Source organism: Accipiter gentilis, chromosome 7 (assembly GCF_929443795.1).
Source record: "Accipiter gentilis chromosome 7, bAccGen1.1, whole genome shotgun sequence".
NCBI lineage: Eukaryota > Metazoa > Chordata > Aves > Accipitriformes > Accipitridae > Astur > Astur gentilis.
In genome coordinates this window covers 26,584,143-26,602,614 of record NC_064886.1, presented here as the reverse complement: position 1 = coordinate 26,602,614, position 18,472 = coordinate 26,584,143, and the positions used below count along the sequence as shown (strand labels likewise).

Below are 18,472 nucleotides of genomic sequence, written 5' to 3'. Positions count from 1 at the left end.
CAAGGGTTTTTTTTGCCTTTTCTATATATTCTGCATAAATAAACAATTTTTTTAAACTATCATGGTATTTCTACAAAATTGATAAGGCTGAAAACTTAAAAGTAGTGCTAAATACTAAACTGACATCTGGTTTCTTTAGTGAGTTATCGTATACTGCCTTATTGGAGGCCTTACATATTCTCGTTGTCAGGCCAATGGAGTAGAGTAAGCTGGATAAAAAGTGTTCATTTAGTTCTCAGGTGATATTTTTATTACTTACTCTATGAGTGATAAATGTATTACCGTCATATATTTTGATTGATTGGTGGGAGGGTTTTTCTTGCCAGTCAGTCTTTCCAATTTTCCTAGGGTTAAAAATGTGATATTACCTACATGCACCATTTGAAACAGTTTTATTAGATGGTTATATCTGTAATTGAAAAGTGGTTAAAATTTTACTGTTGGTTAGACAATATTGGATTTGTGGCTGTGGATAATTACTCATTAGTATTAATTACAGAGTTGTAGAGATATAAACACTGTGTATGGGATGACAAAACAATTTATAATGTAAAATCTGGTGTCTGGCTCTTGATAAAATTTCAGCAACAAAATCTTTAAATTGAGTAGATTCGAGGTAATGTAACAAATTATGTGTGTTGATGAATCTCTAGGGACGTATCGTTCGAGGTACCTACAGATTCCAAGCCATTATCACAACTTTTGAAATGATTCTTGGTGGGTGTCCAGAGTTAAATGCAATTGAATGGCGGTGCGTTATTATTGATGAAGCTCACAGACTGAAGAACAAAAACTGCAAACTCTTGGAAGGACTAAAATTAATGAACCTCGTGAGTAACTATTATTTCACTTTTTGGGTTTGATTCTAGTTAAGTACAGTACGATGATAAATGACAAATCTCCTTTATCTGCCAAAGACGACCTTCGAAGCAGTCTTTCTCAGGACATACCTGTTCCTGATATTCTCTTAAAATATTTGGGGTTTTTGATAGCTGATGCTGGCATGTTTTTGACTAAATAAAATGTGGCAAGTTGTACCTGTAAGCAGAATCTATTTCTGATGATACTATTCCATAGTTTGTTTTGATTATGATGAAGATTTCATTTAAAATTTGCTTTCTAATAATAGTTTTTGTGCAGTAATCCATGTTTAAAAACCTATAAAGTACTTTAAACAAGTTGTTTAATGATAAAAGCAAGCAGGTAGTAGAATTTAACAGAATTATTATGTAGTCCTGTAGTTAAGGTTTTATTGGAAATAGCGCAAGATTTTATAAAGCAGATACTACCATGAACCTTGAGGCTTTTGGTGCATTACTACAAGATGCACCATGAATAGTTTTGCATTGTTTTTTTGACTTCATTATTACTTCGATAGACTTGTTGGTACATGTTCTCAGAAGTCATCTTTCTGATACATGCTTAGTGTATATTTTCCACACTATAGAGAGAATTATACATGTGTGAATATTACAGGAGACGTTGAAGTGTTCAGTCATTTCTTCATTACAAATGTAGGAAGACAATTTAAAGAAAAGCTAGTAGAAGATACTTACCGTTGTTATTTTATAAATCTGTTTATCTGTATTACTGCTGTACTTAGTGACATGCAGAACTGGTATTTTCAGGTTATGATATTCAGACTTAATGCAAAAAATTTTTCAAATGTGTGCATATAAGGTCATGTGCTTTGTTTCCTTTTATAGGAGCATAAAGTGCTGTTAACAGGTACCCCACTGCAGAACACAGTGGAAGAATTATTTAGTCTCCTTCATTTTCTTGAACCATTGCGTTTTCCTGCTGAATCTACATTCATGCAAGAATTTGGAGACCTTAAAACTGAGGAACAGGTATTGCATGTTGAATAAGTTCATTTTGAGCTTCATTGTGTAAGAGTGACTTCCTTGAAAGGAAAAACTTTTGTTTTGGATAGTAACCGTTATTGCTTCCCACCCTCCTCTTCTCTCCCCACATAGCACCTATGAGTTCTTCTGTCATGCAGTTTCTCTAAACTGTGCAGTAGAAATCAGTCAAGTATGGCATTTTATGTTGAAGAGTTATTTTTGCTTTTTTGGATTGGTTTTGTAAATTTGGCAAGTAAATAAAATAATAAAAATTGAAGTTTTCTGGTTTTGTAGTTAGTCTTTGCAGACAAGTGCTAAAAAGATACTCGTTTTGGTTTTGGAGTACATTTAAAAAAATTCTTTAGTAATTTGAGGTTAAAAAAAAGGCCTATATCACATCTCAAATCTTTTATATAAGTCGGGGAAAACATTAGTGACATGGAATTAAAAAAATTTTAATTAAGCTATTTAACTACTTTTCCATGTTCTAACAAACTGTTGTGTTTCATTCAGGTTCAGAAACTGCAAGCTATCCTGAAACCCATGATGCTCAGACGATTAAAGGAAGATGTAGAAAAAAAGCTGGCTCCTAAGGAGGAAACTATAATTGAAGTAGAACTAACTAATATTCAGAAGAAATACTATCGAGCAATTTTGGAGAAAAATTTTGCTTTCTTATCCAAAGGAGCAGGGCAAGCAAATGTACCCAATCTGGTTAACACTATGATGGAACTCAGAAAGTGTTGTAATCACCCTTATCTCATCAAAGGTAAATACATGCTAAAGACTGATTCTTTGGGGGGGTTTTAACTACTTTTGTACTCTTATTTAAAATACCCAAGAACTTTTGGTGTGTTCCTTGATCTTTTCATCAGACTTGCCAAGGATTGGATTAGGTGGAAGCATTTTTTTGATAGATGTAAGGCAAAGTTGTGAGGCAGTTGCTTATTTGAGGGCTGAAATGTGAACTTGTTGTTTTGTGGGACTTCACAGAACATTTAAAAGCAATTATCTCATGGAAATGTTACATCTCTTTAAAAGCAGTATGAAGAAGAACTTCTAGAGCTAACTTTTAAAATTAATGCTTCTTGCAAGTGATATGGGCTGTGTCAGCCTTCATTGCTTTTTCTCACAGTTATAACTAACTTTGTTTTTCTTGCTTGCAAGAAAATACACTTTAAGCGCTTCAAGGTTTTGCTAGGATTTCAATCATAGAGGGACTTGAGAAAAGGTTATTCAAAATACTGGGGTTAAGACTCTATGTCCCATTTAAAATATCAGAGACAAAAGGACTTGTGGTTTTTTAGTTGGTCTTTTACACAACACTTGAGAACAAGTTGTATTTTTGTTTTGGCAATTTGGAGGAGGGGTTCACCTCATTCTAGTTGTTTGTTTTTTTTCCTGTGGTGTTCTGCTTAAAAAACTTGAGACTTGTTTTCAAAGAGCATAGAAATAGATCTTCTTGCTAGACTTCAGATCCATCCAGAAATTTGTTCTGTCTCCAGCAGTGGCTAATGGGGGATATTTAGAGTACAAGCACTGATTTTTGTAACTTGGTCTTGTATGTATACAGAGATACTTGTGTAGATACACCTGTAGATGCAAAAATGTATTCTTTGATAGGTGCTGAAGAGAAAATCCTTGGAGAGTTTAAAGAAACGTATAGCCCAAGTGCTCCTGACTTCCATCTGCAAGCAATGATTCAGTCAGCTGGTAAATTGGTTCTTATTGATAAACTTCTTCCAAAAATGAAAGCAGGAGGCCACAAGGTCCTTATCTTCTCTCAAATGGTGCGCTGCCTTGATATTTTGGAGGATTACCTTATACATAAAAGGTAAGATACTGCATATTCTCTCTCCTATTATTGTTCTCGGTGGGCATATCTTTGAATGTTAGTGCAGGATTAATGATTACAGCATACCAAAGATAGGATTTTTTTTTTTTCTTTTTGCTAATCACTGTGTAACTTGCTGTGTTCTGTGATGGCTTATCATTTATTCACCAACAAATGAAAAACTTCAGAGAGCAACTAAAGAGAGGTTGTTGAGTAAACCATGTGCCTTCAGTTTGTTGCTTTTTCTATTAAACATTCTTGTATGTATGTACTGTTTATACATTGCCTGTTAGAAACCAAGTAAGTTCAAGCTCAGCACTGTTCATCCAAACCCCAGGAAGCATAGAACGTGCTCTTTATTTATATTGTGTTGAACTTGGACCAGACAGGGGTAATGCAGCTCCTTACTCCCAACAGAACAGAAGTACAAAATGGTAAACAACTGGAGTTTTGGCTTTTATTAATGTAAAAATAAAAACATGCTTCATATTTTTCCTAAAGTATTACTGCTTTGAAATTTGCAGCAGAACTGAACTGCCAGCATAAAGCAGCTCCTGAGATCTGCTTTTGCTGTCGCGTATAATAGTAGCCTTTGATTACACTGTTGACTCCACAGAAACTGAGAGCTTATTTAAGCACATGACTAAGTACTATGCATGAAGCCTTAGCACATAAAGTATAACTTTGAACTTGGTGACAATCAGTAGTTGCTATATCAACCTGAAGAACTATAAAAAGGCATAGTTTTGGTTGTTTTAATAGTCCATTTGTTGGAATGTGCATACTGCTTTGAAGTGTGTCTGTCAGTGAACTACATGGTAATACAGAGTTAACATGAAAAAACAAAAACTAGTAAACATGTCAAGCCTTCCTGCAATGGGTACTGGAATGTATATTGAAAATCATTAGTAAATTATATTAATACTTCTTTTTTGGGTAATTTTATTTACCTGCTATGTTTCTATATTTTTTGTTTCATAAAGCTATCTATTTGAAATGAGAGCTCAACAGTTTGTATGTTTTATTTTAATAGACTAATTTTAACTTCACAGTAGCACTTAAAATCCAGTATGGAAAATACTCCTTTTTCTGTGACAGTGTAACATCTAGATTACTGCATCGTATCTACAGGTAGAATATTCTGAAATCCACAGAAGCTGAAACTTGCTCAGTGTTACTATTTGATTAGAAATGTTGGAGCACACACATGATTTCACTCAATACTTAACAGAATTTGTGACTGTAGGAAATAGCTGCCTGCCAAAATGCCTGTGGTCCTGTGGATTATCTGCTGTGACATTTTATAGTCGATCAGAAGAAAGACGGTTGTGAGGCTTTTTGGCTAGTAGATACACATTCAGCGTCTTACTCCATTTACAATGTACAGAAGTACTTGCTCCCTTTTTAAGCATTTAACTTGATTTCAGAAGTTTCATAGGAGTCCTTGTAATTATGAAAGGTAACAGAAATTACAGTGTTACTTCAGGCTTTTAAATTTGCTGGTTTTAGTTTAGGAAGCCCCAGATTCACTGATGCCTTGATAAAGACTGTTAGAGGTGCTGTCGTGTCTTTTTTGTTCCATTTCTCTTAATCTTGACAGAATCAATATGTAGTTTGTTCAATGACAGCTCACCGAGCACTGCTTTCTGCTGATTACTTGGTTACCCCTAACACGTTCAGACAGTTTGTTATATAATACAGAAGTACACTGTCCTGCTTCTGTGACCTTGGGTGGGGATCCAAGCATAACAGCATGTGAAAAAGCTGGAAGTCCACATGGGACTTCAGGTTATGGTATGTTTTAATGCAGCTAAGTGCCATGGTAATACATGTTTCCTGGTATGTATGATCATGTACTTGCTTTAATGGACAAAGTTCAGAAGAACTTGTCTTAAAATAAGTGTTTGGACTTGCTGATGTGTATTAGTACTACAGATATGTGATTTCTGTTGTGATTCCTGGTTACGTTACCCACTGATAATCAAAGTTAGTTTCTGTCACTTTTATTTCCTGTAAAGAATAAATAGATAAGCAGGAGATCTGTTCTAATCCCCCTTTAAATCATGAAAAGCTCTGTAATTATTTGTGTGTGTGTGTGTGTGTGTGTCTGTGGCAATTTCCAGATACTTATATGAACGAATTGATGGGCGAGTACGAGGGAATCTCAGGCAAGCTGCAATTGACCGGTTCAGCAAACCAGATTCCGATCGCTTTGTCTTCCTTCTGTGCACCAGAGCTGGTGGTTTGGGCATTAATTTGACAGCAGCAGATACATGTATAATTTTTGATTCTGACTGGAATCCTCAAAATGATCTGCAGGTAAATTCCTCTGAGCATAACAGTGAGGCCTAAAAAGTCAAACCTGGTTGATAGAAATTTGGTCACTTTGAATATTGTCTCTGTTTTAAATATGCATCATTTTAAAATGTTCAGGGGTTTTTTTTAAGGCATGTATTTAATGTTTTTCAATGAATACTTTCTACTTGGATAGGAGACATCATCTGGGTTTGGCTGGGTTCTAACTTTTTCTTTCAAATTGATTACTCTTTAAAAGCGCAACAGAGGTCAACTAAGTCAGTGAGTTGATAAAACCCTTAAGATTTTGATGACTCTGTGAAGCCAGGGGTTACATTGGCATATACTGACTAATACAGTTTATGGAAATAGAACTGTTGAAACATAACATATAGAAAAGGATTAATATGTATAAAGAAACAGTGAATTAATCAACTCTAGGAATTGGATGCTGAAATTGAATCCATTCTCAAGTTGCAACTCCTTTCTCATTTGTATCTGGAGATCAGATAACTTAAGAGATAGCATGTCTTTTCATCTAATGTTACTGCAAGAGAAATACCGTTCAGTACCATTCAGCACAGATCATTCATCTACATTTTACTTACTACACTGGTTTTAGAAAACTGTTCACAATGTGGAAAATGTCTGATAGCTTCTACTTAATTGAATGTGAATTGATCTCCTTTTGAGTTCATACTGTCACTTTTCAGTTTGTGCTACAGCAGAAAAAATACTTAGAAGAATCCTAGATATTCCTAGATAAGTCTAAAATCTTATTGCTGTTCTCCCTTCAAAAGGCTCAAGCCCGTTGTCACAGGATTGGTCAGAACAAAGCAGTGAAGGTCTACAGACTGATAACGCGTAACTCCTATGAAAGAGAAATGTTTGACAGAGCAAGTCTGAAACTGGGACTCGATAAGGCTGTCTTACAGAGTATGAGTGGAAGAGAAAACAGTGTTGGTGGTGTATGTAGACTTATTTCTTGAAATAACTTTTCCTTTTGCTTTTGTAATCATGTAGGAACTATTTTAAATTATAGAAGCTACCATTTTTCTGTTGTTTGAATCTGTTCTGTTTTCTGATGTGGACTAACCATATAGTTGACATAATTTTAAATGTAGTCAGTTACTCTGATAAATCTTTCACTATTTCTTGCCTCTTAAGGTCCAAGATAAATAACGTCAAATTAAAACAAGGAGAAAAGTTTCCCTTTGTTTCCTTGTATCTTCTCATATTAATATAATGTGTTACTTTAATACGAGATTTACATCTAATATTAACAGGAGATTTTTTTAACTTGCATTCCTCACAGTGTTGAGAATAGCCAAAACAAAAAAGACATGTTCTTGTGAAAATGTGTGCTGTAACCACATAACAAATTAATTCGTCAACTGGACTTTTCTCTTAGCTTTTAATAATCTACATTTTAAGTTTATACATCATAAGGCACAGTTAGGTTGCAGAAACATTGGAAAGGGAAAGAGAAATAGGAAAGACTGTTGCGTGTTTTTTCTTGATTGCATAAAACCTATTTTATTTGCTCAGATCCAACAGCTCTCCAAAAAAGAAATAGAAGACTTGCTTCGAAGAGGTGCATATGGTGCCATTATGGATGAAGAAGATGAAGGCTCTAAATTCTGTGAGGAAGACATTGACCAAATTTTGCAGCGTCGTACTAAAACTATCACAATTGAATCAGAAGGAAGGGGCTCCACGTTTGCCAAGGTGCAGAAGCAGCAAGTTGTTCTTTAACAGTATAGAGCTGTAAATGTAATTGAATGTTGTAAACTTGTGCTTTTTTTTTCTTTTTAAAGTTACGTTTACTTTTGTTTAATGTGTGTGTATGTTAGGTACATTTTTGGGGTTCTTGCATCTATGTGTTTATATTAACACGTGCACATAGCAAAATCAAATTTGTGCATACAGATTGGGTAAATGCCAGATGCAAAGAGCATGCTTGAGCAAAGATGACTAATAGGAGTGTGCTGCTTTTGAAAAGGCTAGGATTTGTGTGAGATAGAATGGACTGCATTAACCAAGAATAGTAAAACAGTTTTGTTTATAGATCTGTTTGTATTCAGATATATTAAGAGTAAGAAAAAATATATATAAGGCAATAATTAATAAGATTAAAAATTGTCAGGCTTATTCTAAAAATGCCTACACATAGGATATAATTTGAACCTTGACCTTTTCAGTGGTTTTTTTGGTTTTTGGTTTCTTTGTAAGAGTTTGAAAAGCAAAATAAGAAAGCTCCTAAAATAGCAGGGGGTGGAAAGTATATATATGTACATTGGGGGCTGAGAATGTAAAGTCTTAGCAGTAGTAGTCTAGGATAAAATGAGACCAAAGCACTCTAAATTTTGGTGGGTAAGAGAAAAACAGTAATAACCATAGCATCCAAAAAGCTATGCTGGAAAATTGGATGAACAGAACAAAAAGTAAATTTGGACTCCTTAATTTCCAAAACATGTGCAAATATCAATTAGAACAAATACAAGTTCAGATAAATTTAAAAATACATGAATAAATATTTTTTTAAAAAAACAACACGGGTACTGTAACTGAGCTTGGAACGTGGGTCCTTCATGAATGCAGTTGTGACAATAAAAAAAAAAACAACAAACAGGAAAGCTTAATATAAATGTATATTTACTATATTTAAAATAATATTTATAAATATTACTTATACATTTATTTAGGCTCTCTTACCTCTTGTTGTTTGTGGCTTAAACAAGAAATAGACTTCTAAAGGTCATCACACTGTCTTTTTGTCAGAAGAGTTAGAAGTTTTTTGTATGTATTTACTCTTTTCCTGTAAGTAGGGTATCAGGGTTTTTTAAATGCCTTCTGAAATTAAGCTTATTCCATGCTCTCAAGCTTTGATTGTTGGTAGTTTAAACACTCCTTCGAAATTTCCCTCAAGCGAGTACTTGTGCATGCGATGAAATCCCCAAATGCTGATAAGCCTCTTTAAAAGATTCTATTTTCTTCCATTCAAGTAATTTAGATTCAGACTTGGAAGCAGAAGAATCTTGCTGCTTAATGTTCTTCTCTCCTGATGGTGCATAAAAGTTCATTAGGTTTTTCTGATAGATTATGGATCTGGTTTTAAAAAATTAAGGGGGAGGAGAACTTTTGAGTTGCTTTGCACTGTAAGCAAGTTTTAAACTCGTAACAGCTGCTTGGGAGATTTTTCGATGAAATAAGGTTATGTAGTCTTCACTGCACTGATGCATTCAAATGCTACAAACTTTTGATGTATGACGTTGGTAAGATTTAGTTTTATTTATTACAGGCTAGTTTTGTTGCATCTGGAAACAGGACTGATATTTCACTGGATGATCCCAACTTCTGGCAGAAATGGGCCAAAAAAGCAGAAATAGATATAGATGCTATCAGTGGTAGAGTAAGTACTTCTCTTTTTTAATGCATGTTTTTTCAATTATGTGCTTGCTGTTGAATTCTGAAATAGGACATGCAGGATTTCTGGTGCCTTTTTAATTAATATTTCAACAAATCTGACTTTTTGTGCTGGTTAGTTTGTGTATAGGTAATCAACATGGTGATAGCTTTAGTATTCCCTAGCTCACTGCTGTCCCAAAAGAGTTTGGAGGTCTTTGATTTTTGTTGAAGATCTGGAAATGCTCAAAATTGTGTAATTGTTCTGCTTGCCCTGTTTCTCTGTAAATCCTGGGCTGGAATCTGCAAAATAGCTGACTTAAGAGTTGTATAAATTTTAGAATACTGGAAGTTGTGTCCTATACTTGAAGGCATTCCCATGCTATCAGTTCTAAAAAGGTTTCAGTGCGCCTTTTTACTCAGAGACTGCAGTGTAGTCTGTGTAAGTATTCAGCTCAGATGAGGTACTCGGTATTGTTTATAACTAATGAACTGGCATTGTGATATGAAACCCATTTTTTTGTTGCCTTAAATATACAAAATGTTTTACTTGCTTTATGGGTGTTTACTGTCATGTCTTTACAAAATACCTATTATTGACATTAGAAACTGCTGTTTCTGAACTGAAACCATCTACTTAAGAAAAACTTACCAACTGTTTCTCTGATAAGGTTTGTTTGAAATTTTGCAGAACAGCCTGGTTATTGATACCCCAAGAATTAGGAAACAAACACGGCCCTTCAGCGCTACAAAAGATGAGCTGGCCGAGTTGTCTGAAGTGGAGAGTGAGGGTGATGATAAACCAAAGCTCCGCAGGCCTTGTGACCGGTCCAATGGATACGGAAGAACAGAGTGCTTTCGGGTGGAAAAAAACTTGCTGGTCTATGGGTACTGTATACATCTTTCTTCATTGTAGGAAGTTTTTTTAAAAATACTCTTTTTCCACATACTAAATTGTATTTATGGAATAACTTTTAGCTATATTGGCAATAACTTGGTATGTATGTAGAGAATTTATTTAGAATATGAATTTAAGTGAATTTATCATGCACCCTGTATAAATCTTTCTGAGCATTTGTAGTTGAAGAAACATTAAAGACGAGAGGTGAAAACCTTTCTTCAAAAGAGGTTATGACATTTAATATGGGCACCACAGTAGTCTCTCTAAAAAATCATTACAGTAAGCGCTGTAGGCAGGCTCAAAACTCTGTAAAAGAATAAATATCTGAAATAAAGTCTTGGTAGATGACTTGATGTTCTTAATTGCAGAACATCTTGCGCTTCCATCAGGTGCAAATAGGAACTGGAAATCTACCCGGTTATTTTAAGTATACTTAAATCATATATGTTGATTTGGAAATAAAATCTCAGGTCTTCTCTCACCCACCTTATGAAATAAATGACTGGGTTTGTTTATCAGCATGAGTTCCCATTAGTTTTGTGTCATAGAAGCTTAAAATGTTCATCCATATTTTTTTTTGTAAACAGGCAAGTTTGGTTTTTTAAAAGTCTGTTTTAAACAGATGGAGTTTTGTTGCAAATGTTAATGTTACTTTCATTTTTCCACTCAGTAACTTAAGCTGAAGGAAGAAAGTGGAAGGCTAAATATTTTACAGAGAAATTCCCTTTTGTAATAGAAATCTACAGGCTACCCAAGGGTTTTGCTTCTAAGGGCTGATTTGTGTTTTACTTTGGACTAGGTGGGGTCGATGGAGAGAAATTTTGTCACATGGTCGCTTCAAGAGACAACTGAATGAACAGGATGTGGAGATAATTTGCCGAGCTTTATTAGCTTATTGCCTTGTTCACTACAGAGGGGATGAGAAAATAAAAAGTTTTATATGGGATCTCATTACCCCAACAGAGGATGGGCAAACACGAGAGTTACAGAATCACCTTGGTAAGGACTTAACGTGTTTCTGCAGTTCAGTAGCTTCGTATATTTATGCCAGTGGTACTGGGATAAAACCAGCTAAAAATTCTTTCTGAATGTGTCCTACTTGAAATAAATGGAATTTATTCCAGATACACAATTCACTTGATGGGAAAAGTGTCATTTCTGCTTTGCTTTGTATTTGATGGCTTACCCAAATGGATTGGTATACTCTCTGTAAGCTTTCTTTTAATTTCATTTTATAAGAACCTATTCTGTTTCATAGTAAGTGACAACACACTCCTTTCTTTCCCCATCTCCTGCGTTGTGCTTAGCTGGTGAAATGTGCTCCAGAGATACTCTAAGAGACTAAAGAGGAAAAAAAAATCATATCCAAAGTCTGTGATGCTAGTATCTTTTTCTGCACCACAGGTCACAATACTGGTATAGGATACAGGAACTGTAAGTGTAATGGGGATCTGTGTCTACATGTTGCTGTTACTGTATTATATTTTAAATTATATAGGCTTATCAGCCCCTGTGCCTAGAGGAAGAAAAGGAAAAAAAGTGAAGACCCAGGCTAGCACTTTTGATATACACAAAGCAGAATGGCTTCGAAAATACAATCCAGAACATCTATTGCAAGATGAAGGATACAAAAAGCACATAAAACACCATTGCAACAAGTAAGCAGTAGCTGAAGTGTGAATGTTTATGTAAGGATTCTGTTTTCTTCTAGTTCCTCATTTCTTAGAAGACTTTAAAATACTTGTGGCACTGTCAAGAAAGAAGTTCTAATGGTGTTAGCTTGATTAGAATAAATAGGTTGCAGTGTATTCGAAGCTGAACTGAGTATTTCACATTCAAAATAATAGTTACAGTTTTTATAGAAACTTTGTGTTCATGTCTGTACAGAGAGAAAGGGAGAGATATCTAGCATTTTGGGGGAGCCCTACAGCAGCCGAAGGACTAAAGAGTTTGGGAGTGCTTAGCAGAGAAACTGAAAGCACTAAAGCTGTTGCTCCTCAATCTTATATGCTATTTACCTGGCACGTTTTCTAGGTTTCTGAGAATCTGAGCTACTGGCTTGTTGAAAGCTCATTCATAATCATGAATGAGTTGTTTTAGATAAACCATTTTTCTGTAGCAAACTTGTCATACTCTGCTTGAAAACTACACACAGCTGTAGTCAAGACTGGAGATAAAGCATGGAGAAGCCATTGGGGTCATGCACCAAAATCTAAGTGAGAAGGAATGAGAAAGTGATGTGAAAGATGTTCGTTGTCAGCCTGCTTGATTCATTCTAAAGGAATCTTCTAAGTAGGAAAAGGAAAATAGCAGTTTCTTCTTAGCAGTGTTTTATGAAGCAAGTGAGGTGTGTTCTGCTAGCCCTGGTCTTTGTCTAGGTTTTGAAAGAATTGTTGTAATGAAATGATTTGTAAAAGTGATTGCAATAAAAAGTGTTAGATGACCTGAATTGGGGGTTATCTCCTCTTAGAACTGAAGGAAGTGTATTTTAGGAAAAAGACTTGAAAGCTTTGTGATATTATAAAAGACAAAACAAGAACGACCCACAACTGTAGAAAGCTTTTAGAGTGCTAATATTTGTATTTCTTTTTTTCTTTGTTTAGGGTCTTGCTTCGAGTAAGAATGCTGTATTACTTAAAACAAGAAGTCATTGGTAATGAATGCCAAAAGGTGTTTGATGGAATTGATGCCAGGTGAACTATAGAGAGGGGTTTTTTTCTTGTTTATTTTAAATGTAAACTATCAAATGAAAATTCAGAAGTCTTCCTAGATGTAAATAAGAGAAGTTAAAACCAAATATTTGTATTCTTAGGCTGTGAGAAAAATGTTTCTGTTTACTAAACACTTTGTTATGGACTTGACATGAGGAAGTTCTGATTCCTATTTATGAGTCTAGCTATATACAGTAAAACTATTTACTGAAAAAGTGAGTGAAAGATAGAATTATATACTTTACATTCTAATTGGTGGGGTTTTCCTGCCTCTTTATGCACACTTTTGGTTATGTGCTGCACATTCCATTAATTAATTAATTTATATTTTTAATGAAAGTATTGCCATTTGGAAATTCTTGAACTCACTGATAAAAGTTTTAATTTGATTCAGAATGCTGTTAAAAACATTTGTGGAAGAACAGTCCATTTCGTGCTATTAAACACAAAAGCAGATAATCCTCGGTTTGCTAAGTTTTGCAAGCACAAACTGCTAGGAGTTGATGGAGTTTCCTGAGAGAGGAAGAATATTGTATGTTGGTTCTGCTTTCATATTCTTTCCCTGTTACTGGTCTCTGTCAAGTACGAAATACCAAGTTGTCTGGGTGTTCTGTATTGCTGGTTTTAGAGTCCTATTAAATGCAGAGATGAAAAATTGTATGCCTCAGTTGCTTTAGGTTATCAGAAATATTTGTAATGATAAATTAATATTGTATTGTGTGGGATGTGTAACTTAGTAGTGTAACCATCCACTTTTTAACTGTTACTTGCTATTAAATAACAAAGTGCATTAAAAAATTCAACATTTCAGTCTTAGGACTCTTTACAACTTTCAAAGTAGTCTTTGTATTAGTTTGCTGAACATGAAATATTATACGTGTGTGCTTGAAGAGAGGAGTTTAAAAATCCCACATTAAGTAGAAATTTACAAAGAGAAAATAAAAATTTATTTCTTCCTCTGAATATTATTAATGTTGGTGTGCTGTTGGTGATTCTCCTTAGTGAAATTGATGTTTGGGTCCCTGAGCCAGATCACTCTGAAGTTCCTGCCGAGTGGTGGGATGCAGAAGCAGATAAATCCCTTCTAATTGGAGTTTTTAAACATGGTGAGTAATACGGATGACTACATGCGTACTTCCCTATGTCTCAATATAAACACCCTACACTAAATGTTTTTATAGCTTACTCTGAAAGTTGAATTTGTGCCACTTTTTTTGTCCCTTATAGGTTATGAAAAATACAACACTATCAGAGCAGACCCAGCGCTGTGCTTCTTAGAAAGGGTTGGCAAGCCAGATGAAAAAGCAGTTGCTGCTGAACAGAGAGCAAATGATTATATTGATGGGTATGAGCACCTAAAAGTGGGCATGAATGTTTTGGGGCCTTAAAGTAAAACAAGACTGAATTTTTGTGCTGTACTTCATTCTCCTTTTAACTGGTTTTATACTAGTTTGCTGTCATCTTTGTGAAGAATACTACTTTGATTTTACTCCCACAGAGTGGAAATGAGTTAGGAGCAGGGTAACAGAACCACTGAAGTTTGGGATTTCACAGTTAAGGGAAAAATGCAGCAACTTGTTAGCAAGGACTCTACCTTGTGTTGCTATTTCAGAAATACTACTTAGACACTGAAGTGCAACAGCCTTCAGAGGCGGAGTACTACAGACCTATTTAACTTGATTTCAGGTCAGTCAGCTTGGTGTATTAGTCTTGTGTAGCTAACCAGTGACCCCAGTAGATCAATCTGAGTATCACTGATAACTGCTGACAGGGAGAACTGCTTTCATTCATTGTTTCATTGGTGAGGTTAGCAGCTGTGGTCACAAAGAACATTTTTGAATGAGATAGTGAATTGTGGGGGGCAGGATTCAAGCCAAAGCTGCCATGAAATATTTTCCACATTTCAAATAGAAAGCTAAATACAGTATATCTAACTAAATTTAAATGAATTTTGCTTAATTGAAAAGAATGTAAGGACTTCTGAAAAGTTACTAAGATGTGTTCTTTTGTGTCAAAATTTTAACAGGGATGTAGAAGATCCAGAATATAAACCAGCACCAGCAATGTTTAAAGATGACATAGAGGTATAGTAGGCACCTGTTAATAGCTCCTTTTAACACACTTATAATGTAATACTTCCATCTTTTTGTTGAGCAGATTATTACATTTTTTCTGTATTTCTCTAAATTGATAGAACTTACGCCGTGTGTTACTGCAGTTGGGGGGGGAGGAAATGGGAGGGAATTGTTGTATAATTCTGTTGTATGCCTTGTTAGCCATTTGTCCAAAATATATGTTACTTTTATTCTTTGTCATGTTCACAAATTGTCTGCAAGATATAAGTTTAACCTAAATCTCGGAAGAGGGCTACATTTTAAATTTTGCTTCACTTCTGTTTTTCTACAGGATGATGTTTCATCCCCAGGTGATCTAGTAATAGCAGATGGAGGTAAATACATAAAACTTAAAATCTGAGCCAATTCAATCTCTTTTGAATTGTTTAATTCTCCCTAATTCTTAGATAAAATGTATGTAGATTGCCTAGTGTAGAACCATAGGCACCAGCAATGATTAACTTCTTTATTTTTCCTTTGACTTTGTTTTAATATAGATGGACAAATGATGGAAGGAGACAAAATCTATTGGCCCACTCAGTCTGCCTTAACAACACGTCTTCGACGCCTAATAACAGCTTATCAACGAACAAGTAAAAACAGGCAGGCCCAGCAGATCCAGCCAGCATTCCCAATACAAACTAGTATGATGCAGCCTCCATATGAAGAAGCTGCTCTAAATCCAAAGATGGCTGCTAAGATTGAAAGACAGCAAAGGTACGTGCAGCATGCAAATACACATTTTTAGTGCATCCTTATTTTAAAAATATTGAAGAAATAATAATTGCTAGCTGCATGAAATAGTGGAAAATGACAGAATTTCCTTTTTTTTGTCTTGCTGATGAAGATGGACGAGAAGAGAAGAAGCTGACTTTTACAGAGTTGTGTCCACATTTGGAGTGGTGTTTGATCCTGAAAGGGGACGATTTGATTGGACCAAATTTAGAGCAATGGCTAGGCTACATAAGAAAACTGATGATAGCTTAGAGAAGTACTTGTATGCCTTTATGTCAATGTGCCGGAGAGTCTGTCGTCTCCCCTCAAAAGAAGGTGGGTGTAAATATTTTTACTTTGTTTTATCATTAACTTCTGTTGCCAGTGCTTATCTTGAAGAGTTTTTTTCTCATGTGTTCCAAAACAAAAATGGGGCAGAAGGAAATAAGGAAACATGTGAAGTGCAAAATTGAAAGCTTATAATGGGGAGACGTATTAACTGATTAAAGCCATCTCCTTCTAGTATTGATTTGCAGTGGGGGTTTTTTTGCCAGATTCTCATCTTTCTTTTGTTTTAATACAGAACTTGTAGACCCAAGCATTTTTATCCAACCAATTACAGAGGAGCGTGCTTCTCGGACTTTGTATCGCATTGAACTCCTAAGGAAAGTGCGAGAACAGGCTCTTAGACACCCACAGCTGTTTGAACGACTAAAACTATGCCAGCCAAACCCAGACTTACCTGTCTGGTGGGAGTGTGGGACTCATGACAGGGATTTACTTATCGGAGCTGCTAAACACGGAGTTAGCAGGACAGATTATCATATTCTTCGTGATCCTGAACTCTCATTTATGTCTGCCCAGAGGAACTATAATCAAAATAAAGTGGCGCTCTCAAGGACTTCTACTCCACTCTTGCATCAGTACCAGATGGCATTATCTGCTTCTCCTCTTACACCTCAGTCAAGATTGTCAGATGCTAAAGTGAATGCTTTTGAGGATGCAAAAGCTAAAAATGAAAATCTGAAAGAGGATCCTCAGTCTTCTGAAGAGGAATCTATGTCTACAGAGGAGACACAGACAATAATGAAATCTGAACCTTTGAGTCCAAAAAATGGCACACCAATACAAAGTACAGACCACAAACCTAGCATCAAGACTGAAACAGACAGGCGCATGGTGGCAGCAAGGACAGAGCCGCTAACTCCAAACCCAGCTTCCAAAAAACAGAGAGTCAGCAAAAGGGGATCTGACTCTAGCTCTGACTCAGACTCTGACTCAGATAGATCATCCTGTTCTTCCAGGTCATCATCTTCATCCTCTTCGTCTTCCTCATCTTGTTCACACTCTCGATCAGGCTCTAGCTCTTCATCGTCTTCATCTTGTTCTTCAGCATCTTCATCCTCATCCTCATCATCTTCTTCATCATCGTCGTCGTCGTCATCATCGTCTGAAGAGAGTGATAGTGATGAAGAGGAAGCACAAAAACGTGGTATGTGTGTAGTCTTATTTCTCCAGTATAATTCTTAAATGGAACAAGTTTATTCTTAATGGAAAAATGTCTAAAAAGGGATATTAAATTCCACAAAAGTAAACTTAAATAAACATATTTGCTTGATTCATCAAGTAAGTTGGAAGAGTTTCAGGGATGCAGCATTTTCTTCGCTTCCTATCGGTGCCTGGGATGAGGTACTTAGGATTTGCTGACGGAATGATTCCCTAAGCAAGCTTACTGTGCATGTGGTTCATGTGTGGGAGAAGAGTGGAAAGGCTAATGTTTTTTGGAAATATACTGTGTATGTGTATTCCCTACTACTTCTTCTTCTTTTTTCTTTTTCTTCCTAAATATATAGGTTCTTTTGGTTTCCCTGTTTGTTTTTTCCACCCTTGCTCACCTGTCTTTGTGGCTTCCTCATTGTGCTTTCATGAAATCTGCAAGCTTCCTTCTGTCTAAGCTGTAGAGTAATATAAGCTGCTTTTACTTAGAAACTGGAGGTGGTCAAGCAGTGTACTTGCGCTGAAAATTTTCAAACAATTAAAAATGGGTACCTGTTTAGAAAAGACTGAGGCAATTATAGAGCATGGGCCCAAATAACAGACACACTTCTGAAAGCTTCAAAGTAGAAGCAAAAACCTCTGATCAGTAAAGTGATGTAATTTTTTTTAATAAACCAACCAATCTTTATTTAATACATTCCTTATTGTGATACTATGAAGTGTCCTCTACTTTTGCTCTATTGAAACTCAGAATGTGAAAAGATTCCTCCACTGTGTCATAACAAATGCTAATAGAAAAAGGAAGAGGATGAAGTTAGGCAGTGGGAGTACAGCATAAGTAAATGAGCTATTTTTTTTCCCAGTACCTCGAGGAAAAAAGCATTGTGTTAATCAGGTGGATCGTCTTGTCTATGGAAATGATAGATGGAAACCATAGGGTTAATTTACTGGGAAAATGATTACTGGGCAAGTAAAATGCCACTTAAACCAAATTATTAAGATGCTGCTGCCTATAGCAGTGGAAGGACATTTTCAGAGGAAACAGTTATACGCAAACATTAAAACAGTGAGAGAAAAGGAATGCTTATATGACATAAATATTTATATCTAGATGGTGGATACTATAACATGTGCTACAGTCCACATATTAGGCTTGA

At 35.5% G+C, this 18,472-nt stretch overlaps 1 protein-coding gene across 14 annotated transcripts in view; it reads left to right on the top strand.

The window, feature by feature from the left end:
- CHD9 (chromodomain helicase DNA binding protein 9) overlaps positions 1 to 18,472 on the top strand; it is a 101,985-nt gene that overhangs the window by 68,521 nt on the left and 14,992 nt on the right. For all 14 annotated transcript variants that reach the window (XM_049804422.1, XM_049804420.1, XM_049804426.1 and 11 more), the window contains 19 exons: positions 654 to 830; positions 1,707 to 1,850; positions 2,358 to 2,613; positions 3,468 to 3,678; positions 5,802 to 5,997; positions 6,774 to 6,941; positions 7,522 to 7,701; positions 9,275 to 9,385; positions 10,070 to 10,266; positions 11,079 to 11,278; positions 11,778 to 11,937; positions 12,883 to 12,972; positions 13,993 to 14,096; positions 14,218 to 14,335; positions 15,017 to 15,074; positions 15,397 to 15,439; positions 15,602 to 15,821; positions 15,952 to 16,154; positions 16,402 to 17,310. In XM_049804422.1, coding sequence (XP_049660379.1) covers positions 654 to 830; positions 1,707 to 1,850; positions 2,358 to 2,613; positions 3,468 to 3,678; positions 5,802 to 5,997; positions 6,774 to 6,941; positions 7,522 to 7,701; positions 9,275 to 9,385; positions 10,070 to 10,266; positions 11,079 to 11,278; positions 11,778 to 11,937; positions 12,883 to 12,972; positions 13,993 to 14,096; positions 14,218 to 14,335; positions 15,017 to 15,074; positions 15,397 to 15,439; positions 15,602 to 15,821; positions 15,952 to 16,154; positions 16,402 to 17,310 — 3,745 coding nt within the window. The remainder of the gene's footprint in view (positions 1 to 653; positions 831 to 1,706; positions 1,851 to 2,357; positions 2,614 to 3,467; positions 3,679 to 5,801; positions 5,998 to 6,773; positions 6,942 to 7,521; positions 7,702 to 9,274; positions 9,386 to 10,069; positions 10,267 to 11,078; positions 11,279 to 11,777; positions 11,938 to 12,882; positions 12,973 to 13,992; positions 14,097 to 14,217; positions 14,336 to 15,016; positions 15,075 to 15,396; positions 15,440 to 15,601; positions 15,822 to 15,951; positions 16,155 to 16,401; positions 17,311 to 18,472) is intronic.